The sequence below is a fragment of the Equus caballus genome, chromosome X, assembly GCF_041296265.1.
Source record: "Equus caballus isolate H_3958 breed thoroughbred chromosome X, TB-T2T, whole genome shotgun sequence".
NCBI lineage: Eukaryota > Metazoa > Chordata > Mammalia > Perissodactyla > Equidae > Equus > Equus caballus.
The window spans coordinates 36,758,526-36,785,038 of NC_091715.1; the positions used below are offsets into that span (position 1 = coordinate 36,758,526).

General features: G+C 39.2%; 1 protein-coding gene across 1 annotated transcript in view; it reads right to left on the reverse strand.

Moving 5' to 3' along the window:
• EFHC2 (EF-hand domain containing 2) overlaps positions 1–24,046 on the reverse strand; it is a 178,472-nt gene extending 154,426 nt beyond the window's left edge. Inside the window, exon 1 of the mRNA XM_005614086.4 lies at positions 23,784–24,046. Within this exon, the coding sequence (XP_005614143.3) occupies positions 23,784–23,825 (42 nt within the window). The 5' untranslated portion in view covers positions 23,826–24,046. The remainder of the gene's footprint in view (positions 1–23,783) is intronic.
• Positions 24,047–26,513: the final 2,467 nt, after the last annotated feature.

Genomic DNA, 26,513 nt, shown 5'->3' on the forward strand with positions numbered 1-26,513 from the left:
AGAGACAACACAGAATGGCCAAAGTTACTCTTTATGACTTTTCTTATTTGTTTTCAAACGTAAACACATTTCTCATCGTTAATTTTTCCCATTACGAAATGCATATTAGAATGGCAAATAATTATGATCAATCTTTATCCACAAAGTTGTCAAATTTTAAATTCATTTTCACAAATTCAAAACTTTGGAAGCTTAATAAGAATAAACCCAACACTCCATGCTATTTAAAACATTTAAAAATAACTATTACTGCAAGTGAACGTTTAGAACATTAGCTTGCTAATTGGTCTATTCTACTTATTTGCCAAGAATGCAAATAGCGGGGAAAAAAACCCTCCTCTACTTCAAGTAAAAATGTAACAGTTTTCCTGCAGAAGTCCAAACATTATTTTCACCAAAACAGAGAATAAAATCCTTGCCTCATTAAAATAAATGTAATAGCTCATTCCTCAGAGCTGACATCCTCCTCCTAATGGAGAACCTTGACCTCCCTCTTCCTTACTCCTTTCCCACCTTTTCTGGGCATCTGTGCAGAGAAGGAAAAGCCCAGATAATGCTACCAAGGGCTGGCAAAGATGTGGGCCCACATCAAATCATATGCACTCCTAGTAGGAAAGTAAAGCAGAAAAATCCCCCTGAGGAGAGATTTGCAATACCTAGCAAAGTGAAAGCTGTGTATGCCCTACCGCCTAGCAAGACCACTCCTAAATATCTTTTGCCCTGGTACATGAGGAGCTATACATCAGATTATTTATTACAGCAGTGTTTGTAAGAGTGAAAAGTAGGAAACAATCTAACCGTCCGTCAATAGCAGAAAAGATATCTCAATTGTGTTCTCTTTATAAAATGGAATATTAATAGAGGTTGAAAATTACATGTATCAATATGGACAAGTCTCAAAAAATGTCAACCAAAAAAAAAAATAGGTAGTAGAAAGGCACATAAAATTTGATAATTCCACATATGTAAAGCCTGAAAATATTCAAAAATACAGTATTATTTATGGATAATATAAGTATGCAAATGATAAGCAGCAATTCAAGATAATATAATATCCATGATAATATGATGATATAGAATACAACAAATATCATACATCATACAATGAATATCCATGTACCCCCACAGCCCTGCATAAAAAAATAAAACACTTCAGATACAACTGAAGCCCTCTCTCAGAGTTCACGCCCTTGTCTCCCTCTCCAGAGGTAACCATTATCCTGAATTTGCTGCTTGAACTTTAACACTTTGCCAGGATTATATACAGCCAAGGCAATAGCCTCTTGCAAACAGAATGCATTGGCAGGAAGTCTGAGAGGAGGGTCAAAAAGACCTCATTTCAAGGCAACCTATTGAATGGGAGAAAATATTTGCAAGTCATATATCTGATAAGGGGCAAATATCCAAAATATAAAAAGAACTCAGAGACCTCAACAGCAAATAAACAAACAATCTGATTTAAAAAATGGGCAAATGATCTGAATAGACATTTTTCTAAAGAAGACATACAGATGGCCAACAGGTACTTGAAAAGATGCTCAATATCACTAATCATCAGGAAAATACAAATCCAAACCACAATAAGATATCACCTCACACCTGTTAGAATGGCTATTATCAAAAAGACAAGAAATAAGTATTGGTGAGGATAAGTATAAGTATTGGTGGAGAAAAGGGACCCTTGTGCACTGTTGGTGGGAATGTAAATTGGTGCAGCCACTATAGAAAACAATACAGAGGTTCTTCAAAAAATTAAAAATAGAACTACTATATGATCCAGCAATTCCACTTCTGGGTATTTATTGGAAGAAAATGAAAACACTAATTCAAAAAGATATATGTACCCTCGTGTTCACTGCAGCATTATTTACAATAGCCAAGACATGGAAGTAACCTAAGTGTCCACTGATAGATGAATGAATAAAGAAGATACAATGGAATATTACTCAGCCATAAAAAAGAATGAAAACTTGCCATTTGTGACAACATGGATGTACCTTCAGGGCATTATGCTAAGTGAAATAAGTCAGAGAAAGATAAATACCACATGATCTCACTTATATGTGGAATCCTTAAGGAAAAAAAAAACTCATAGATACAGAGAACAGATTGGTGGTTGCCAGAGGTGGGGGGGGGGGGGGGCGGTGAGTGAAATGAATGAAGGGAGCCAAAGGTACAAACTTTGTTAGAAAACATAAGTCATTAGGATGTAATGTACAGCGTAGTGACTATAGTTAATAGTACTGCATTGTACATTTGAAAGTTGCTAAGGAAGTAAATCTTATAAGTTCTCATCACAAGAAAAAAATTTATAACTATGTGGTGACAGATGTTAACTAGACTTAATTGTGATCATTTTGCAATATATACAAATATTGAATCATTACACTGGACACTTGCAACTAATATGTCAATTATACCTCAATAAAAATAAAAAATATAATACTCAATATTAAAAAAAAGGAAACGACTTCATTTCCTCTTGTAGTGAAGGCAGCCTGGAAGAACAGGGAAGGGCGTGAGCAGCCCTGCCCAGGGGAGCCAGGGCCACAAGAGCTGCGCTGGGCAGGTGAAGAGCCCAGCTCGAAGGCTAAGGGAGGAAAGCTAGAGGCAGTGGTTAGGATGGTGAGCTGCAGCCTGGCTCTGTCCCTCAGAGGATCCACTGCCACCACCTCCACCAGCCCGCTACTCCTCGTTAACACACACACACACTCACACACACACTCAGCTTGCCACAAGTCAGTCCTAGATCACCACAGCAAAACAAAAGTTGGGCTGGTTAAAATGAATGATGCAGTAACATAGAATTTTATAAAAATTAACCTTCCCTCTTTTAAAGCAAGTAATTTCAGGTAATCACAAACTCACCTAAGGTCAAACAAATAAATGTTTATTAAGCATTTACTGTATTCCTAGTTTTGTGCCAGATATACTAGTTAAAATAAACAAAAGACCCAGCCCTTGCCCTAAGAAGAAACCAACGTTCTTGCTGATGGGACAAGATTTAGAAATATAAAACAACTAGAAAACAGTACATTTTGACCACTTACTATGAGCTGGACCCTTTACTAAGGGCTTTACATACATTGTCTATTTCACCATCACAGAACTATTTGATAAGTGTTACTACTGCCATTTTACCAATGAGGAAACCAAGTTAGAGAGAGGTAGACTAGCACACCCACAGTCACATGGTAACTAGTGGAGCCTGCATCTGAACCTAACTAAGTTCACGTAACCGTAAGCTCTGGTAAGTTTATCTGCCCAGAGTGATAGGCTGATGGGCTGGAGTAGTAGTGTTAAGGTGCTGCGGGTAACTGGGTACTCTCTTGGGCCTGCAGCAATGGGATGAATTAGACAGGAGAGGAGAGGCAAGGGTGTTCCGGGCAGGGTTATGAGTGATGCACTGGAGCTGAGCTGACAGCACCCAGCGTGAGGGGCAAGAGAGGGGCGAGTCTAATCAAAAGGACAAGCTCAGGTTTGGAAGAGGGGTGAAATAGGGTAGAATACGTAAGGAGGTCTATATTACGGAAGGCCTCACACTTAAATACCATATATACATCTGAAACTCTCCTTGAGCAAGGATGAAACATAACGAAAGACTGTCTGGGGTGACAATCTTCTAGATAGACTGAAAAACATTTTATAGCCATCAGAATGCCAAGAATTAGAAAACTAGATAATATCAAATGTATAAGTGGATGTGGGGAAACAAGAGAATGCTTCGCTGATGGGAGAGTTAACCATCTTTCTGGGCAGCAGTGTGGTACTACTTGGCAAAACGAGGGATGTGTATTCCCTATGATTCGAGAATCTCACTCCTGGATACACATCTCAGAGAAATTCTCACAGTAGCAAATAAATGGATATGTATGAGAATGTGTCATGGTATTTGCGAGAAGTTGGGGGCGACTTAGATATCTTCGTTGATAGAACAAAAAAGAAAATATGATTTAATGGATAAGTACACTATGGTGGATGTTTACTTCACCTCACTGCTTAGAAGCAATAAACCAGATGTATTACCTCGGGTTGCCATAACAACATAACACAGACTGGGTGACTTAAACAACAGAAATTTATTTCTCGCAGTTCTGGAGGCTGGGAAGTCCAAGATCAAGGTGCTGGCCAATTCACTGCCCAGTGAAGGTTCCCTTGTTGGCTTGCAGACTGCCAACTTCTCACTGAGTCTTCACACGGCAGTGAGAAAGAGAGCAAGCTCTCTAATGTCTCTTCTTATGAGGGCACTAATCTCATCATGGGGGCTCTACCCTCATGACCGCATATATACCTAATTACCTCCCGAGACCCCATCTCCAAACACCATCACACTGGGGAGTCAGGGCTTCAGCACATGAATTTGGGGTGGACACAATTCAGTCCATAGCACAAGACGTACATATAGCAATACAGATCCTTAAAACATATTGTTGGCTGAAAAAAATGTTATCTATAGCACACAATATCATTTATATTTTTTTAAAAACAACAATGCTACATATTTTACAAGGACACACACAGATTCAAGAATGCACACCAAAGACATTTGTATGGGAGCCTATATAAAGTGGAGAAGGAATGACATTAAGAATGATGAAGAATACAAATACACCAAACAAGAGAGAGACCTTGCACAGATCAATAATGATATTGTACCAGAAATGGGGGTATTAATCCACCTCTTTGCACCCAACATTTAAAACAAAAGTGATGGACTGGAATGAGAGGTGAGAGGTAGGCAGACTAGGCGAGCTGCTAGGGCAGCCGAGGAAGCACAGGGTGACAAAGGCCCGCACAAGGGTGACAACAATGGGAATGGGAAGGAAGGGGCATCCTATAGGACAGGCACCCTCAAACTATCTTTGAGGAAGGGCAAGTTTGATTGTTTGTTTCCTCAAATCATTTCAGATTGATACTTTTGTAATATACAATAAAATTAATTACAAAAAATTGAAATAAAAACAAAGACTTAAAAACTTACAAGCCCCACTGATCACACCCCTGGATATCATGGCAATGGCAAATTGCTATATATAAGTTTCTGAAGATCCCCAGTGTCACAAATGCACACCACACTTTGAGTAGCACTGCTATAGTAGACATCAGACAAAGAAACCAACATGTGTGATTGGATGTGTTAAGAAAGGAAGAGTGATGGGAGGTGACTTAAAAGTTTCATGCCAGCTTCACTTCCACTTTGGGCGCTGGGGGGGTGGACAGTAAGGTAGATGAAGTACTTCCATCACCTGGCTCCTTAGCCTACGTATTGCCGCAGCTCCCAAGCATGGGTACAGCAGCACAGGCAGAGAGTCTCATTTCTGAAATTTCTGAAGGAGACTAAAGCAATGGTTTGAGCCTGAAGTGCCCTCAGCAAGGTGAGCCCTTCCTTTCCTGGTCACCACCACAGCAACAAGAGGAAGAGAAGGGGCTGGAAGAAGCAAAGGGCAAAAAAGGTGTGCCTGCTGCCCCCCACATACACACACACATACACAACTGCTATGAACTCGTCAGCACATCTTTGTACAGCTAGTGACAATGACTATGAATATCAGACAAGGCATTTTTATTTTAAATATAAGATCCATCAATGCTGTGAAAATTGAGGAGAAACTACAGTATATAAAACTCAGAAAGTAGTTCAATCAAGTTCCTGCTACATTGATGAACAATTTCTCTATCCAAAGAGCATTAGCTAGGTACTTGTTAAGTATTTCCAATTCTTTTGTTAAATAAGATAAAATCAGCCAGACCTAATTCTTAAAAAGAATATTTTCAGCATGAAAGGAACTACTACTAAAACCTTTCCAAAACTCTTGGTTTGTGAGTTGTGAATTCACACATTCAAACTCGAAATCACAAAACACACACACACTTCTTTAAAGTTCAGTCACGCCAATTTCTATTGTTATTGTTATCAGCATAGCATGCAAATTCCATTTCTGCACTATCAGAGTATGAACCTGAAACTTCAATTCAAAATCCTATACCTTAGAAATTAATTGCTTGAGGATTTCTTTGGTGTGATGTAAAAGTGTGTAAGGCACCTGTTTCAAGTGTGTGCCCCTCCCAACACACACACAAGAGATTTGCCATTATAATCTCTTAGGATCACAGGTCAGCCTGCCTTTTGCCCTCGTAACTGTGAAACGCTGCTCAATCGCAGTTCAAAGAAGTCAGGCAAATGTCTTAGCAAATGATAAAGTCAGGAACACACTATCCCCAGATCCAGTGCTCCGTGGCATCTCAATTCCCTAGGTCCTATCCCACTTATGGCACCACTGTTGCAAAAAGAGAAGCCAAATCCAGGCTCTCCTTGATGTTTCGCATCAAATTAATAGCTGATACTACCACTCCTTCATTGTTGCTGAAGATTGGAAGAAAAATTTTATCACATGTTTAGATTGATTAAGGAATAATCAATAAGTTGTCAGAGCCACTACAGAAAACGTAAAGCTAACCCAAACTGAAAAGCAGGCTATCGTCATCAGCATGAGGAGCTGTTTATCCGTTTATAATGTCTCTTTCAGAGCTGCAGCACGTCAGAGTCTCTTTGTTTCTTTCTAGGCTACACTCCAAAGTCCAGATGCTTGACAACCATACGACAAAGGCAGGAAGAGTAAGCTGCTTGGTACGAACCTGACGGCTCATTGGGGCCACCATGAGCCAGAAGCCTATCTTTACAGATGTGAATATCATTCCTGTAGCCATAAATGTGTAACACATACGTAGCACTGTTCTAAGTACTTTAGAAGCATTAAATTCTTTAAACTCTCAGAGAAAATCCCTGAGTATGCGTTCTCATCACCCCCATTTTATAGATGGGGATACTCAGGCACAGAGAGTTTAAGTAATTTGCCCAAGGTCACTCAACCAGTATCAGTGGTGAATCCAGGACGCAAACTCAATGCCTGAACCCTTAGGCATTAGGCTTTGCACTGTTTGTGCCCTCTCAGAGAAAAGTAACAGACCTCCCCTTGGTTAAGTCATCAGGGTTGAATTAATACTTTTGTTTTGACGAATATAATAATGAAAATGTCCTCCATGACCTGGAAGGGAGGGAATAGATCAGATAATTGAACCTAGACTCAATCTCTTAAAAGCAGGACAGGTATTAGAGAGTGTCGCAGAAACCCTTTTACAGCCACTAGCAGTTACTGGAAATTTGGAGACTGGAGAAAGCCAGTTAATATTTAATATTTCAATGTACATTGACAACACTTACTTTTCAAACTACTTTTTGAGGTTAATGGAAAATATGATATAGAATCACCAAAAACTATCATTCTTAGACATCGCTGCCTGATCAGGTTTGGAACTGGTTTGCTTCCCTTCCATGAACAGTTTTTCTCTCCATTCATATCATATTTATTTTAGAAATTCATTTTCTCTTTTCTTCTTTTCTGTACTTTCATAGAGAAAAATAAGTTATTCAGCAAATACTGTGAACCTCCCAGAGAAAATAACAACAAAATTGCCTCAGGTACAGTGGGATCTGAGAGCTCAGGACCGTAAGAACATGAAAGCTATCATTACTTATTAATAAAGCTAAATCACTCACAAAGAAACCCCAAATGTAAAAATAAAAAAGCCATGTCAAAGAAAACGTCAAACACATTTTAAGCTAATTTTCCTCCCTTTCCAAACCTAACTTGGAAAAGTGTTGTGCTCATGATTCTTACCCATCAACTCAATATAACAGTAAGATTGGCTTTAGATACTTCATAATGTATTTAAATCAGTATAGTGGAAAATAAAATCTAAATCAATACAATCTAGAGAGATGTGCAGCCCCTTCCTCAGAAGACTTGGATATTTTTCTCTAAATAATTCAACTCAAAGCACCAATCAATACAAAGAATTCTAAAGACTTCTCCCAAAGTCTGTTCAAATCACAGTTCATTGTAGCTGATTAGTACACCCATTCTCAAATTCCTTCTCCCTTGCCGGTCTCCACTTAAAAGTCAGCAAAGGCTAAACACTAAACTTGTTTCCTCTGCCTCCTTTTCAGAAGTCTGTTCTGGAATTCTGGAAAAGACTCCATCCTCTTGAGCCAAGGGACAAATGCAGGTGACACTGTCCCTAGCTCACTTCTTCCTGCTTTGAGATGTATACATGATGCCTGGAGCTACAGCAGCCACCTTGGGGTCATGGGCAGGAAGGTGGGGAGGATTACAGAGGTGCTGGCTCAGACAAAGTTGAGCCTTTAAACGTATGCCAGCAGCCACCTACCTCTAGACTTCCTGCTTGGGAAAAAAAATTAATTCCTGCTTGTTTAAGCTTCTATTGGTCAGGTATTCCATGACCTGAAGCAGAAAGCATTACAAACTAATGCAATTAGTCTCTAAAAGCTGTGTTTTAATGCTTTTTTTCTTTGTTACAGATAAGATTATTAAGTGATCTAAAAGGTAATTTTCTTTATACAATGAGAAAAATAAAGTTCTTCTCAAACTTTGAGCACAACAAATATGAATAAAATTTATCACCTTCACGGACTTAAGGGATCTATTTGAAATTAATTCTAAAATTTATGAAGTGGGGCAACTGGTTCCACTGATAAGACTAGAAGAATAGAAAGGTAGAGGTAGCTATGAGTTGTATACACATGGGCAGTACATCTGGAGATGGAAACCAGGAGTTCAAGACCTGGCCCAGAACCTTCTTTACGGATATTATGGAGGAAAGTCTACCTCGAGGTAAAACCAGGGAGTTGCTCATGGGACAGAGGTTCATGTGCACGGGCTGGTGTCAGGAGGGGGTAGGGTGAAGTGAGCTCCTTGGAACACCCAAGTTCAGCACTCCTGTAATAACACACCAGCTGTAGCAGCATCTGATGCAAGTTAATGGTCAAAGAAGGTGGCATCAGAAAACAAAGCACCTGCCACACAGTACAACACTCACGTCTGACTTCCCTCTCCCCCCAGCAAAGAGTCTGTGGGCCTTAGGGACCGTGGACCACACAGGGTAAGACCTATGGATTCAAAAATCCTGGGTCAGAGTGGAGGGGTGAGATATAAGGGCAGCACAGCTTCCAACGATACTTAGTGAATTCCTAAAGACTTTCAAAGGTAGTCTTGGCCCAAAGCTGTGAGGACAGTAGATGACAGAATCCCAAGAGTGGGAGGGCGTGGTGATTGTGCAGTTCTGCTGAGTGTGTTTTAGGACTGGAATCTGAACATCTGTATCAACAGTCCCTGAACCCACAAGAGCACGCATTGCAACAAAAATTATAACAACCTGATATTCATAACAATGATATTTAAAAGTGGGAAAGGCAGAGGGACCTAAATGGAAGTGAGGCTTCCGTACTTTATTTGAAGCAGCAAAACAGGAACAGCAACAGACTTCAGTCTATATAAGTCACATATACTTACTGTAATATCCAGATAAACCACTATGAAAACTAGACTAAGAGACACTCCAAAACACTACAAATAAATCAAGATGGAATCCTAAAATAAAGTTCCAGTAACCCCTACAGTTAACATCATACTTAACAGTAAAAGACTAAGAGTTCCTCCCCTAAGATCAGGAACAGGGCAAGAATGTCTGCTCTCATCATTCTTATCCAACATATTACTGGAACCTCTACCCAGTACAGTAAGGCAAGAAAAATAAATAAAAGACAGACAGATTGGGAAGGAAGAAATATAACTGCCTCTATTTGCAATGACAAGATTGTCTATGTAAAAAAAAAAAAAGAATTTACCCCCCAAAATTCCTTAAACTAATAATTGAGTTCAGCAGGGTCAAAGGATACAAGATCAACACACAAAAATCAATCACATTTCTATATACTAACAATGAATATGTGAAATTGAAATTTAAAACACAATGTCATTTACAATCACGCCAAAGAAAATGAAATACAAAACATGTACAGGCTCTGCAGGCTGAAAATTACAAAATGGTGATGAAAACAATCAAAGACGACCTTAAGAAATGGAGAGACATAGCGTGTTCACAGATTGCAAGACTCAACATAGTAAAGATGCCAATTTTCCCTAAATTGATCTAGAGGTTTAATGCAATTCCTATCAAAATCCCAGCAAAGTTATTTGTAAACATAGGCAAGCTTATTCTAAAATTGATATGGAAAGGTGCAGGCTCTAGACAAACAGGACTCTTGACAAAAAAAGAATAAAGTGGGAGGAATCAGTATACCTGATATTAAGGTTTACTATATTACTACATTAACAAAAACAGTGTGGCCTTGGCAGAGGGTAGACACATAAATCAATGGACTAGAATAGAGAACACAGGAAGAGACCCACAGAAACATGCTCAAATGATTTTTCACAAAGGTGCAAACGCAATTCAACTAAGGAAAGATAGCCTCTTCAACAAATGCTGCTCAAGTAATTGGATATCTATGGGCAAAATAAAATGAATCATGACCTAAATTTCATACCTTATATGAAAATTAACTCAAAATGGATTACAGACTTGAGCATAAAATGTAAAACTATACAAATTTTAGGAAAAAACATAGTTGAAAATCTTCAGGATCTAGGGCTAGACAGAGAGTTCTTAGACTTAACACCAAAAGCATGATCCATAAAAGAAAAAATTGATAAACTGGACCTCATCAAAACTGGAAATTTTTTTGCTCTGCAAAAGACAGTTAGGATGAAAAGACAAGCTACAGACTGGGAAAATATATGTGCGAACCACATCTTAGACAAAGGGCTAGTACCTAGAATGTATAAAGAATTCTCAAAACTCAACAGTAAAAAAAATCCAATTAGAAACGGGCAAAAAACATAAACAGACATTTCACCAAGGTGGATACACAGATGGCAAATAAGCACATGAAAAGATATCCAACTCGTTAGCCATCAAAGAAATGCTAATTAAACCCACAATGAGATATCACTACATACTTATTAGACAGCTAAAATGAAAAATAGCAACAACACTAAATGCTGACTAGGATGTAAAGAAACTAGATCACTCATACACTGCTGCCGGGAATGTAAAATGATACATTTGTTCTCAGAAATAGTTTGGTAGTATTTTAAAAAATTATTTTGTTGAGGTCATATTGGCTTATAACATTGTGTAAATTTCAGATGTACATTATTATAGATCAGTTTCTGTATAGACTGCACCATGTTCACCACCAACAGTCTAGTTTTTATCCGGCACACACATATGTGCCCCTTTATTCCTTTCCTCCTCCCCCGATCCCCTCCCTTCTGGTAATCACTAATTTGTTCTCCTCATCCATGCATTTATTTATCTTCTACATATGAGTGAAATCATACAGTGTCTGTCTTTCTCTATCTGGCTCATACATACACTGGAGAAAGGAAAGTCTCTTTAATAAATAGTGTTGGGAAAACTGGACAGTCACATGCAAAAAAATGAAACTAGACCACTATCTTACACCATACACAAAAATTAACTCAAAATGAATTAAAGACTTGAATGTAAGACCTGAAACCATAAAACTCCTAGAAAAAAACATAGGCAGTATACTCTTTGACATCAGTCTTAACAGTATCTTTTCGAATACCATGTCTACTCAGGCAAAGGAAACAAAAGAAAAAATAAACAAATGAGATTACATCAGACTAAAAAGCTTCTCCAAAGCAAAGGAAACCATGAACAAAATGAAAAGACAACCCACCAATTGGGAGAAAATAGTTTGGCAGTTCTTTTACGAAGCTAAACATGCAATTATCATATGATCCAGCAATTGCACTCTTGGGCATGTATCCCAGAAAATGAAAACACATGTCTACACAAAAACCTGTACATGAATGTTCATAGCAGCTTTATTTCCAAAAGCCAAAAACTGGAAACAGCCCAGATGTCCTTTGACAGGTAAATGGTTAAAGAAACTGTAGTACAAACATGGAATACTATTCAGCAATGAAAATGAAGGGACAACTGACACACGCAACTACCTGGATAAGTTTCCAGAGAATTCTGCCAAGTGAAAAAAAATCCCAAGAGGTACATACTTTATGATTCCATTTATGCAACATTTTCAAAGTAAAAAAATTTTAGAAATGGAAAACAGGTTAGTGGTTGCCAGGAGTTACGGACATTGTGGGGCGCAGAGGGGGGAGGTTGATGGGAAGGAGGTGGGTGTGATTAGAAAAGGGCAACAGGAGGGATCCTTGCGATGACGGAACTGTTCAGTATCTTTACTGTCGAAGTGGTCACAGTAACCGTCACCTGTGATGAATTATATAGACTAAATACACACACACACGAGTACAAGGAAAGCTTGGGCAATCTGAATAAGATGGATGGATTGTGTTAATGCTAATCTGGTTGTGCTATTATACTATAGTTTTGCAAAACGTTATCATTGGGAAAGTGGGTAAAGAGTACACAGGATCTCTCTGAATTATTTCTTATAACTGCATGTGAATTTACAATTACCTCAGTAAAAATTTCAATTAACAATAAAAGAAAAGAGGGTGTACTTTCCCTGGTAACTAGGAAAGGTTCCACTCAGGTGCCTTTTATAAGATATTAAATATGAACATGAACACAGATGAGCAATAAATGACTAAAGTCTCACAGAAATGGGGTGAAAACAGTCCTAGAAATGATAAAACAACATCTCTGTTTCAATTACCAAACTCAGATGAAGAAGAAAAGACAGCCTAAATTAACTGTTAAGCCATGCGAACTGACCTGATCTTCCCCAAAACGCTAGCAGTTGTGACCATTCCCTCCTTTGGGACGCCAAAAACATAGTTAAGAAAGCAAATCTGTGTGGCCTTCAACAGCCAATCTGGTCACTCTGTCACAGTGGAGTTGTGAGGTCAAATTCGGGCATCCTGGGGCCTGGTTAATGATGGAGTAAAAATGCCCACCTCTCCCTTCCCTTTGCTTTGTGGAATTCCCCCCGACAAAGCTGGCTCTGCCTTCTACAACTGCAGGAACAGGATAAACTGCTCAGGAAACGGCCCAAGAACTCCAAGAAGTCCCTGTACACTTGCCTATCTGGAATCCTGTTGTCGGAAGCCTGGTCTCCTAAGGGGTCCTGCCTGATGAATGCTCAGAGAAAAATCTGCTGCCTCCGGAAAAAGCCAAACTGGATGCCAACAAGGAAAAGAGAAATGTCCCTCTGCATGGCACAATAGGCCACAGAGAGGCTTTGAGTCACAACTTGCATGGTAACGTCTTCATGCTGTCCTGGCCGCTTTGTATAAACCACGCATCCCGAGAGGCTTATAACCTATTTAAGCCACAAAAGCAAATGACTTTCTTCCTCCTTTATGTTCACTGTTGCTAAAATAAGGAATATTTTGTTCCACAGCAGTAGTGGAAGACATAAGCGAGACTCTAATTCCAGAGACGCTTGTCCTAAGCTGTGAATATCCCCTCTAGTTTTTAAGGCATGGCTGCTACAAGTAGATAGGGGCAATCGACAGGCACCTATTAAGGGTCTGCCCTGGATAAGAAAGGGCAACCCAAAGAGCAATCAATTTCCCAGTCAGCTGGGGAAGGTCACAATCACATACAAAGAATGTGAAACATAACACAGGCAATAAGGTAGTAAATGAGCGGTCTGGACAATATAAGCATCAGGGTTATGCAGACAGAAAGATGGCATCTGCTGAGGTGATCAGGGAAGGCTTGAGTGAGGAGGCGAGACTGGAGCCAAGTTTTGAGGGAAGGCTAGGATCCGGATGGGAAGAGGAAGAGGCATGAGAATGCTGTCGGGGAAAGGGGTAAGGAAACCAATAATTGAGTGGAAAAGTCCAAAACCTATTGAAAGGACAGACAGTAAGCATTTGGTTTAACTGCAGTAGTCGGCTTGTTTTCCATTATGAAAAAGAAGACTTAGGAAAGAATGGTATTGTTCGAATCTTTTACAATGATGATATACTCATGTGTTACTTGTATAATTAAAAAACACAAACAAAAATTTTTTAAAGAAAGGGATGCTAAGACTGAGGAGAGCATCCAGACTCACAGGAATGGAGCCTGTGGCTGGTGTGGCAGACAAAGTTTGCTGGCTCCCAACAGCCATTATTTACTCCCTTTTCTCTTTCCCAGCTCCAAAAATAGATGGTGAAAAGTCAAGTTCCCAATGCCCCTTGTAGCAAAGGATAACCATGTGACACAATTTTAGCCAATAAGACATAAGGGGGAAACCTACTGGGGGGCTGGGAAACACTTTGTTTCCTGATATAAGAGCCTTTTTCCCTCGCTCTCCTTCCTGCTTGACTTGAACATGGTTATAAGAAGTTGTGATGTCTGGAACTGAGACAACCACTTGCAACCATGAGGGCACAAGTCTAAGAAACAAAAGCCAACATTCTGAAGATGGCAGAATGAAGAGATAAAAAGAGTCTGAGTCCTTTAGGACATTCAGCAGCTACTGCCTATACCTGAAACTGCCATACCTCGAGACTTCTTACGATATGGGGTAATTAATTTGGCTTAAGCCACTGTCAGTCAGGTATTCGGTTACTTATAGCCAAGAGTATCCTAAGTGACACAGCTTTAAAGTTCATGACAGAATACAAAAGTGACCAAAGTTAAGTGTTTGATCCCCGAATAGACAAAGTGTCTCTAATTTCTGAACCCCAAATTAACATTTAAGAATAGCAATGGAATATTTTGTCATTTCCAAAGTATGAATGGCCGCTTTAAGAAGTGGCTCAGCCTGAAATAATGTGATTCCAAGGGCATTTCAGCAGTTAGTGGGAACAAGTAACAGAATACTTTAAATCAAAACCTCCTGTGATCTGGCACAGCAAACACCTATGATTTGTCTGCCCGGCAACTCCCCATCACTAACTCCTTTCTTTGGCTATATATTTATTTTTAACAGTTTTATTGAAGTATAATTTACACATCATAAAGGTTACCTATTTAGAACATACAATTCAACGGAGTTTACTGTAATTATAAAATTGTGCAATCATCACCATAATCTAATTTTAGAACACTTTCCTCACCCCAAAAAGAAACCTCATACCCATTAGCAGTCACTCCCCATTTCCTCCCTTCCCCAACACAGGTCTAGGCAATTATTAATCCTTCTGTCTCTATAGATTTGCCTATTCTGCACATTTCACATAAATGGGATCATACAATATGTAGTCTTTTGCATGTTGTTTATAGTATAATGTTTTTGAGGTTCATCCATGCTATAGCATGTATCAGTGTTTAATTCCTTTTTATGGCCCAATAATATTCCATTATATGAACATACCACCTTTTTGATCCATTCACCAGCTGATGTACATTTGAGTTGTTTCTACTTTTTGGCTTTTATAAATAATGCTGTTATGAACATTCCTGTACACATTTTTTATGGACATATGTTTTCTTTTCTCTTGGGCCTATACCTAGGAGTGCTGTGTCATCTAGTGACTCTACGTTTAACCTTTTGTGGAACTGCAGACTTCCATGGCAGCAGCAGCATTTTACATTCCTGCCAGCAACGTATGAGGGTTCCAACTTCTACACATCCTTGTCAACACTTGTTATTATCTTTTTTGTTATAGCCAACCTAGTAGGTGTAAAGTACTATCTCATTGTGATTTTAATTTGCATTTTTCTAATGATTAATGATGTTGAACATCTTTTCATGTGCTTATTGGCTATTTGTACAGTTTCTCTGAAGCAATGTCTATTCAGATTCTTTGCCCATTTTTAATTGGATTATTTGTCTTTTTATTGTCAAGTTTTGAGAGCTCTTTATATATACTGGATATAAGTCCTGCATCAGATGTATGCTTTACAAGTATTTTCTCCCATAGTATAGGCTGCCTTTTCACTTTTTTCATGGTTTCTTTTAAAGCACAACTTTGGCTGTTTATTGCAGCATTATTTGTAATACCAAAAGACTAGAAGTAACATGACTATACATCAAAAGGGAATGGGTTGAATAAACTATGGTATGTTCACACAATGGAGTACTAGGTAGCTGTGAATGGAATCCACAATCCAATGGAATGAGGATAGCTCTATATACTACTATGAAGAGATCTCCAAGACATACTATTAAAAGGAAAAGTGGAAGGTACAAGAGAATGTGTAGAATATGCTACCATTTATTTCATAAGAGACTATGTGAATATGTGAATATATTTAAAAATTTGCTGTTTTAAAAAACAAAAAAGGAAGGATAACCCAAAACTAAATAAATAGGGTTTTTTAAAGTTACTGCTAGAGGGAGGGAATAAGATTGAAGGGACAGGAATAAAAGCTAGAATTGTCTGAACGTACCTCACTTTATAAATTTGACTTTGAAGCCACATAAATGTTTTATTTTTACATTACAATAAAACAAAATTTTTTAAGTTAAAAAGCAAAATGAAATGAATGAACCTAACTGGGTATTGAGTCATTGACTTAACCATACTGTCAGGAAACATTTAAATGAAATTAAAACCCAATAATTTCACCATACATTCCTAACGGGATATATCCTAAAAACAAAAAGAACTACAAAGAAATCTTAAACTATTTTCAAAACTCAAACTGTTAATAATAATGTTGTTATTATTAATCAAAAGCTATGATATGGATATATATTTTATTTATGGTGGGATAAAGCAAGTAATTATGCTAATATCCTTATGAATCAAGATTTTCAGTGTAAGTAAAAGTATAGAATCAAAGAACTTACTTAAAAACCCTATAATCCTTAATTCACATTTGAAATTTGGATTCATGTTGTAGGGGAGGAAGACATTTCCTCTACCCACTGTGGGTTCTTCTGTTGTATTTTATCTTTAAAAATGTATATATATTTTCTAGCTTTGATTTAAGAGAACGAAAATTCAAGCCACAGACTGGGAGAAAATGCAAACCACATATCCAACAATGGACTTGTAGCCAGAATATATAAAGAACTCTCAAAACTCAACAGTAAGGAAACAACTCAATTAAAGAGGGGCAAAAGACTTCCATAGCAGCAGCAGCATTTTACATACCTGCCAGCAACATATGAGGGTTCCAATCTCTTTCACCAAAGAGGATATATGGATGGCAAATAAGCACATGAAAAGATGTTCAACATCACTAGCCATTAGAGAATTAAAAACCTAAATCAAGTTGAGATACCACTACGCACCTATTAGAAAGGTTAAAATCCAAAACACTGATTTGTAGCCAATTGCTTACAGGGACTCAGAGCAACAGGAACTCTCATTCATTGCTGGTGGGAATGCAAAATGGTACAGCCACTGTAGAAGACAGTTTTACAATTTCTCATAAAGTTAAACATACACCTATGGCCAGTTCCTGCCAAGTCCAAGCATCCTGACAAAGTCAAGTATCCTGCCATTCAGAGGAAAGCAGTGGCCATTTTGCTGCAATTTTCAACTTCTCACCTGTATAAGCACAGCTTTCTTTGTTTAACAGGTAGCAAGAGAAAGACCAGAATCTTCCCATTTCAGTTAAAAATGAAATCTAGGAGTGCTTATCTCAAATTTGACCCAGAATTAAGTATGTGTGTGGCAAAATACAAGTGTAAGTTTCACACTGAAGAGGTAATTTTTATTCTTTATTTTTAGTTTTAAAAAAGTAATATTCTTATATACGTATATACTTCACTTTATATATACCATATACACACACACACACACACACGCACCCCTCACATATATATATAGGTCTATAAGGGGATCAAGATTATGACAATTTTGTAATTGCCTATATTTGAGCTTGATCATGTAAGTTAGTAAAAAAACTTAATTTTCAAGTCTCATATAAAATTGTGTCTCAGGCTATAATATTCTTTTTTTTTAAAGATTTTATTTTTTTCCTTTTTCTCCCCAAAGCCCCCAAGTACATAGTTGTATATTTTCAGTTGTGAGTCCTTCTAGTTGTGGCATGTGGGACGCTGCCTCAACGTGGCCTGACGACCGGTGCCATGTCCGCGCCCAGGATCCGAACTGGCAAAACCCTGGGCTGTGGGAGCAGAGCGTGCGAACTTAACCACTTGGCCACGGGGCCGGCCCCAGGCTATAGTATTCTTACTCATATTGCTTTGTCATATGGTTTTAGTAGCTTTATTTAACATTGTCAATATATTCTCACACTGTAAACAGCATTAATTAAGTGAATTTACAACCTTTTATTTAAATGAAATCAACTGAGCCTACTTTTAGAAAAAGTAAATCCCATCTTGGATTAAAATAGTTATTTAACAGAAATGTATTATGCTGCCTTATGAATTTTTTAAATGTATGAAAAGGAAAGAAAGTAAGCTAAGCTTAACTGCCTGTTTGTTTCTCAAGAAAAGCTTGCTAAAAGTCGTTTCTAGCTTTAAATAGGGGAGCAAACTACTCTCACTCATCCCATATACCACATATCATACCTTACTAGCACCCTCTATAGCAGAAACTATGAGAGGTTTTTTAGGCCTACTTGGAAAGGGGAAAAAGGCCAGGGGGAAATCAAACAGGAAATTTTACAATAAGAAAAAACCCTGAAGTTTCCTCTGCTACACTCCCACTTGCATTAGAGTAAACATCCTTTGTGGGAAAGGGAAACCACAGAGCTTAGGGGAATAAACTGGCTGAAATCAACAAATCCATAGAAAAATTATTACTCTTTACTCAAAAGAGACCATTATTATTGGGTCATTATATCTAAAGCTCATGGATCATGCTAATGTACCATAGGCTGTAGAAATCATTTTTACACAGGACTTCTCTGAGACCTGAAAATCATTTCAAAAGTTTCTCTAGGGTAAAAAGATTGAGATTTGCGGTGATGAAAACGTCTTGAAACTACTAGTTCGAGGTGATAGTTGCAGAACACTGAGAATGTACTAAATGCCACTGAATTGCACACTTTTAAATGGTCAATTTTATGTTATATGAAGTTTACCTCAATAAAACAACAACAACAAAACACTGAAGGCAGCTGACTAGGATCTGTTGAGGCTTTCGGAAGTGTGAGAGACTAGATCTGGCCTTGAAGGAAGATGCAGATCTGACTTTAAAACAGAGGCAAGAATTGGTGGAGATGGCTCTACTGAGCGTGTTTTTCCAAACTCTGATTGTAACCACAATAACAAATAGATTTTAGTGCAACCCAGTCCACACACACACGTGACAGGAAAAAAGGTTCGTGAAACAATACTTACTCTTCCCAAGCATAATACATTCTGATTTTTTATTCTATTCTATTCTGTTTCTTTCTTTCCTTTTTTTTTTTTAAATTCATTAATGATTTCACAAAGTGAGTGGCAAATTCCAATAGCCTCAGGTGTCAGGCTAAGGGGTTTGGACTCAATACATGTTATTTTAAGGCAATGGCATTGACCGCTAAGAACGTAACCAGGAATCTGTAGGCAGAGTTTTAGATTGGGAAAACTCTCTACCTTGTAAATAAACTGATTGTTTTATGATTATATTTGTCGTTGGGCTAAATTTAAATCGACTTATCTAACATCACATGATGGAAGTCAATATGTGTACTATGTATTACTCATAGTGTTTTTCTCTTTCAGTCGTTTATCATTTAAATCACTGGTAAATTTCCCAAAGAACAATTTTCCTTATATATCAATATGCACGCTTATATTAGTCTAGATAAAAATAAATTTCAAGGTATTGCTCGCACCTTTTTGTAAGAGAGACAGAGAGATTCCGAATTTGTTTTATTTTACTGTTGTGAATTCGAACCATTTTTTTTTCTTCTTAAGCAAACAGTTGCTTCACTATAAATTAGATGATGGACTATTTACAACAACCCCTCCTAAGATGGTGCAAGGCAGCTTCATAAAAAACAAAGTGGGCTCCTGATCACTCATTAGAAGGCCTTCAGGATCAGCTATACAACCACCTGCCCAAAATGCTGTAGAAAGCATTTTCAGCTTTGGCTGGAAATGTCCCTTTTAACTTGACTATCTTATCATTTTTGATAATATGCCCGAGATTTTCTTAGCTCAATACAAATGCAGCATGTAAATGGTTGGAAAAAGATGCTGTGTGTCTGGAATGTAGCTATGATCTTTCCCCAAGGTTTTCAATTAATTCACATCAAAATCATTTTAATGTCATCAATGGTACGAATGCTTATATTTTAGAAAGCACAATACTTCCTGTATTTCAGAGACAGAAGTGCAGGTTGCATATCGCCTAGCTGTGGACAGAAATCAATTTGTTCTCATGACTGACTACCAGCAGCTAATTAAGGCGGGGAACAAGCACCTTTTTAATTTCTAAGAAAAAGCAGTAAAAGCTAGCTTAAACCCAAACAGCCAGTAATTATGCTATCTCCAGGTGGTCAAGGTTTTTCACTTGATAATTTAATTCAGCAAGCCAGGCTCTGTAAGGGGTTGGGGGCTTGGTAAAAATGCCATATTTGACTTTACTGACTTCCTGACCATTCTGTGCCAGAAAGCATGCAAATTTTTTAACTAAATACAAGTTTTTAAAACAAAACTAATTTTTTGGCAACACACAGTACATTTAGTACCAAGGCTAGTGTAACAATTTTTTAATGTAGCCACCTGATTTGGACACATACTAGGATACTCAATGTATAAATACTGACTTGTTGAATGACAGCCCAAGGTATCTAATAAGTATACTGTTATTCCCTGATTCATACACGTGCACGCATGCACGCATGCACACACTTCTGTTGGTCTGAGGCATAAAGTAAATAAATAATTTTTTAAATACACTCACGAGTCTAGAAGCAGACCCACACGTATTTGGATACTTGATTTATGACAAAGGTAGCTCTACAGAGAAGTGGAGAAAGGGCTGGCCTTTTCCAAAAACGTGCTAATGTCAAGACAACAGGCCCCAAATGGAGTCGCTTATGCTAAGCCTCACATCACCAAACTGAAACTGAACTTACAGTTTCAGCTTTTCCAGAAAGAGAATCTTAAACCTGCCAATCATGAATCATCGCCTGATCAGCATTAGTTAGGTAACCCGCCTGATAAACCCCTGCCATCCCCTAAAGGAAAGTAACCTTACAATAATCAAGCCAACTTCTGCCTAGTACAACTTCCTTATTCCCGCTCCCTTCCACCTATACAGTCTCTTGCCTTATATAGCCAGTTCTTCGGAGCTCCTTTCTATCTGCTAGGCTGGATGCTGCCCGATTCATGAATCGCTGAATTAAGCCAATAAGATCTTTAAAATTTACTCAGTTGAACTTTGTTCTTTAACAGATGGTTCTGGGTCAACCCAATATCCACATGGGAAAAAAATACAACCTGACCCCTCCCTCTTTTCATACACACACACACAAATTTCTTCTAGTTAGATTATAGATCTAACTGCAAGTTTGTAAAAACAACAAAATTCCAGAAGATAACACAGGAAAACATCATCGTGAACTTGGTGTAAGGAACTATTTCTTAAATAGGAAACAAAAAGCACTAATCCAAAGCAAAAATTATTCATCACAAACACCATTAAGAGAGTGAAAAGGCCAACCAAAGACTAGAAGATAGTTACAACACATCTATCTGACAAAGGAGCCATATCCAAAATCTATATAGAACTCCTACAAATCACTAAGAAAAAGGCAGGCAACCCAGTAGAAAATTAGACAAGAGACAGGCACTACACAAAAGAGAATATCTAAATGACCAATAAGTGTGTAAAACGTCCTCAACTTTGTTAGGAAATCCGGGAAGCACAGATTAAAACTGCAGAGTTGCACTACATCCACTGATCAAAATAACTAAAGTCTAAAAGATTAACAATATCAAGTGTTAGAAACAACATGGAGCAATAGGAACATAAAATGCTGGTGGGGAATTTAAATTGAAATAATCACTTTGACAGTGTCTACTAAAGCTGAACATATGAATACCAGATGATCTAGCAATTGCACCAAGAGACATGAACAAGAACAGGCACAGCAAACTATGCTTAATAACCCCAAACCAACTCTCTGTCAAGAGTAAAATGTGTCTATCAATGATGTGACACTCACACAATGGAACACTATAGAGCAATGAAAATGTACAAACTACCTCTACAGACAGCCACACGAACAAATCTCAGAAACAATGTTGAGCTAAAAAAAAAAGCCAGTCACCAAAGAATAAACATTGGACATTTCCATTGATAAAAAGTTCAAAAGCAAGCAAAATCGAACTATAGTGACAGCAGCCAGGATAGCGGTTACCTTTAGAGAGTAGGGAAGTGGTAATGACCAGGAAGTGTCCTAAGAAGGGTTGCCACGTAAAATACTAGACGCTCAGTTAAATTTGGATATCAGATAAAGAACAAATCATCTTTCAGTATAAGTAGGTCCCAAGAAATATTTGGGTTATGCCTTTTTATTTGCTAACTTTGGCAACCGTAATCCAGAGAGATTCTTTTGGGATACTGGTAATATTTTATTTCTTGATGTTCATTCTGTGATCATCCATTGTGCATTTTCCTGTATATGTGTTGTACTTTACAATTAAAAACAAGTTAAAAAAAAGCAAAAGTACACTCAGTACAGCCTTACAGATTTTAAAATATCTCATCCGACCACTGTTTTTCCTTCCCACTCTAAATCACTGCGTGTGAGAGCCGTGGTACTTCTGCAGGAGGTGGGCATCTGTAATCTGAAGTGTTGCTGGGCCCAAAGCTGTGGGCTCTACTTTCAATTTTTATTAAAATGACTTTTACACAGCATGCTTCTTTACTTCTGGAATCTTTTTTCATGCCCTGCCTCTCAGAGGTCTTTCTTATTTGTGTGGTTGGCTTAATCTTACCAAAGGGCAGCCTCTACCCATCAGCCAAGAAATACACAAACCAGTGTGCAAGAAGAGAGTTGGACTAACCAGCCAACATGTGGGGGTCAGAATCTAGTGGCCTGAAGCTACAAAGAAAACTGCTACTTTGGGGCCAACAACTTTACGGATAAAGTCAAATGCTTCCCTCTGCTGCCCGCTTTCTGAGTGTATCAGAGGTTTACACAAACACCTGGAGTGGCGCCACCTTGTTCCCTCCCACCAGTGGATTACTTACCTTCTTCCTACAGACACGGGACGATCCAAGTAAAGAGTAGTGACCAGCGCAAACAAAAGCTGAATCATTTTTCCGCTGTTGTTTAAATAAGGTGCTATTCATGGGCAAAAGTTCTTTCCTGCTCAGGGTTTTTTGTGTTGTTTTGTACCTTCATCTTGTTTTGAAATGAACCCTTCCCAATCCAAAATAAAGAAAAAAACTCCTAGTTTGGGTGCTTCTCTCCTTAAAGTTTAGGATCAAACTTTAAGGAACTCTCACCTGCCCCCTACCAGCCTTGAGAGTGCCAGGTTTCTTCACTCTAATAACAAACTTGCTCTCTTTCACACAGGGTATTAAAGATAACGATCAGGCTCCTGGGCCGTGGAGACAGGTTGCCTGGAAGAAACCCAGCTTCACCAGTGAGATTGTGCATCTCTGGCCACTGAGTGACTCATTGCTCTGTGCCTCAGTTTCCTCAACTGTAAAATGGGAATAAAAATACTACCTAATATAAAGGGCTGTCGGGAGCATCAAACGCCGTGTAAAGCGATGAAAGCACATGGCACAACTGAAACGCTCAAGGACAGTTTTAATCATCATCACTACCACTGGCTACCTTTGAGGGTCCTGCCACCCATAAAGACTCTACTTAATGTATGTAATGCAGGAAAAGCATCCAGATGCAGTTTGAGAGATAGGGGGAAGGAGAGGCCGAGAGTAAGGGTTCCGCCAGCCTAGAAAGTTTGGTCCAAGTTGTGCCCAATTCACTTAGAAGGCGAAGCAGCGGCAGGCGGCCTCCACTAGGGTCTGGGAGGTGACCACGCCTGGACCCCACTCCGGCCAGGACTTCTGACCCAGGGCGCCCTCACTACTCACGTTGCGGTTGAGGCTGTAGCCAGGCAGAAACGGCAGGGCCATGGCTCTGAGTGTCCAAAAGTCAAGGGTCCCAGAGGAAAGGGGCCGTTAGGCAGCAGCCGCCCGCGGGCCACGTTGTTTGACCCCCTACGTTACCTAGAGACCAGAGGCGGTGTCATCGAAGGAGGAGGGGCGGCGGCGGGCGGGGGCTCTGGGCGGGGCCCGAGTAGGGGCGGGGCCAGGCGGGCAGCTCCGCGCGCACCTCCTCCCCCGCCCACCCCCGCTCCACTCGGCCGGCGCGTGCAGGTCCCCGAGGCTTTTCTCTCCATCCGCATTGTGCACACACAAAGACTGACAACTACACCATTCCCCGCCCCCGCTGCTTTCTGGTTTAACCCCTTACAGAGCTCAAAGCCTTTCTGGTACTTAAGCTCCTCTGATTCTTGCCACAAAATTTTTTTCCATTTGGTTACTAAATTTAGTTCAGATACACAGAAAAGTGCAGAAAATAATATGACACCCGTGCGCTACCAGAAATGTAACACCAGTTAATGTTACATTTACATCAGCTTTTATTTTGTCATTAAAACGTTCGAGATGAATCCAAAGCCACACAGACCCCATCTGTCTTCGCCCCTCCCCACGAAGACCCATTCAGCGGTAACCACCATCCTCAGTCCTTGCTCTGTACATTTTTATATTTGAACTAAATATTTGTAAAGTGCTCGTTCCTGGCCCAATCAGGGGGGCCACACAGGTCAGGTGGCACAAAACGCGGCCCCTGTCACTCCGTCATGCACCCAAGATGCCCAGGACAAGGGCCTCCTCGATTCCTCTTCCCACACCTGCAGCTAACCCCTCCCTAAGGCCTACTGGTTGGACAAGCTGGTGTCTCTCGGTCACCACTGCCTCTGTCTCGGTTGGGGCCCCATTATTTCCTGCCTAGTTTTCTTTAAAAAAACGACAACAACTAAATGGTCTTGCCTCTTGAGCCATCCTATTACAATTTGTGATGCCCCTGTTACTCTTCTGCTTCCATATTCTTCTAGCCTTTCCGGCCCCTTCAGGTCGCCAACTCCTCAGCCGGGTCAGAGCCTCAGTCAGGGGGCGCCTACCAATGCCCTCCATCCCTGTCTTTGCCCTCCTCCTCTACTCCAGCTCTGAAAAACCACTGGCAGTTTCCACACCAGACTGCGGTTTCGTCCCTCTGGGATTTTGCAAATGTCACTCACTATCTGCTAGAAACACTCTTCCTTCCTATCTTTCACCTGGGTAGCCTCTTCTTGTCTTCCAGGACTTGGTTCAGTGTAGGAGAGAGGCGTGGAGGCTTTGCCATTTCTGGGAAATGGTCTTTCAGCTTCTCCACTCCCTAATCTGTATTAGGTGTTCCTTCTGTGGCTTTCTCGGTGCTGCATCGTAACCATGCGTTTACTTGACTCTCTTCAGAGGCCCCCAAATTCCTCCAGAGCAGAGACTCTATCTCCTTTTTGATTCATAAACAGCATACATTATTTTCTGTTAATAAATTTTACACTACAAATTTCTGCCACCTGCCTTTTTCACTTAAGATTTTATTTTTGAGATTTCTACGTTAACACATATAAATACATTTCATTCATTTTAAACACATTGTATGGTTATACCACAAATTACTGATCCATCTTTTGTCATCTGTTGATGACAATTAGGTTGTTTCCAATTTTTCATTTGTTGCCAACAATGCTGCATCCACAATCCCCTCCTATTCCTTTGAAGATTATCTAGGCTACTACCCTGAGCTAGAACGGTTCACACCTTCAACTTTACTAGATCTTGCTAAACAATCTCCAGAATCTTCGAACCCCCAATTTAAAAAGTTCCCTTTCCCCTTCATCCTTTCAACAATGGGTACTATCAAATTGTATGATTTTGAACAATCGTCTTACCAAATGTGAAATGGTATACCATTCTTATTTTGTTTCTCGCTAATTCCTAGTGCAATTAGTTGCCTTTTCACATCTTGTTACCTTCTTCTGTGACTCATCTATTCATATCCTTGGCTGATTTTTCTATTTGACCTTGTTTTTTTTTTAAGATTTTATTTTTTCCTTTTTCTCCCCAAAGCCCCCCGGTACATAGTTGTGTATTCTTCGCTGTGGGTTCCTCTAGTTGTGGCATGTGGGATGCTGCCTCAGCGTGGTCTGATGAGCAGTGCCATGTCCGCGCCCAGGATTCGAACCAACGAAACACTGGGCCGCCTGCAGCGGAGCGCGCGAACTTAACCACTCGGCCACGGGGCCAGCCCCCCTATTTGACCATTTTTAATTTTTTAAATATATTCAGGATACTAATCCAAGCATGGCAAATATCTTCTCATCATTTGTGGTTTGTCTTTTAACTCCATTTCTAGAGTTCTTTATGGTACACGAATGTGTCATTTTACTCTGTTCAACTAGAGCATTCTTTCTCATTATGGTTTGTGTTTTGTATATGAATTCCAAAAATCCTATAGAACAAAATTATTCTCCTACATGTTCTTACAAATATTTTCAAATATTTCTTTTTTGTTACTTTTTAAATTAAAATGATTTCAAACCAATAGAAAAGTTGCAAGAATAGTACAAAGAACTCCTGCTTACCCTTCACACAGATTACCCCAATTGTTTTGTATTTTACCATAGTTGTTTTATCATTCTCTTATATATACAATTTTTTCCATTTTAGAGTAAATAGCAGACATCGTGCCCCTTTACCCCTAAATACTTCAGTGTA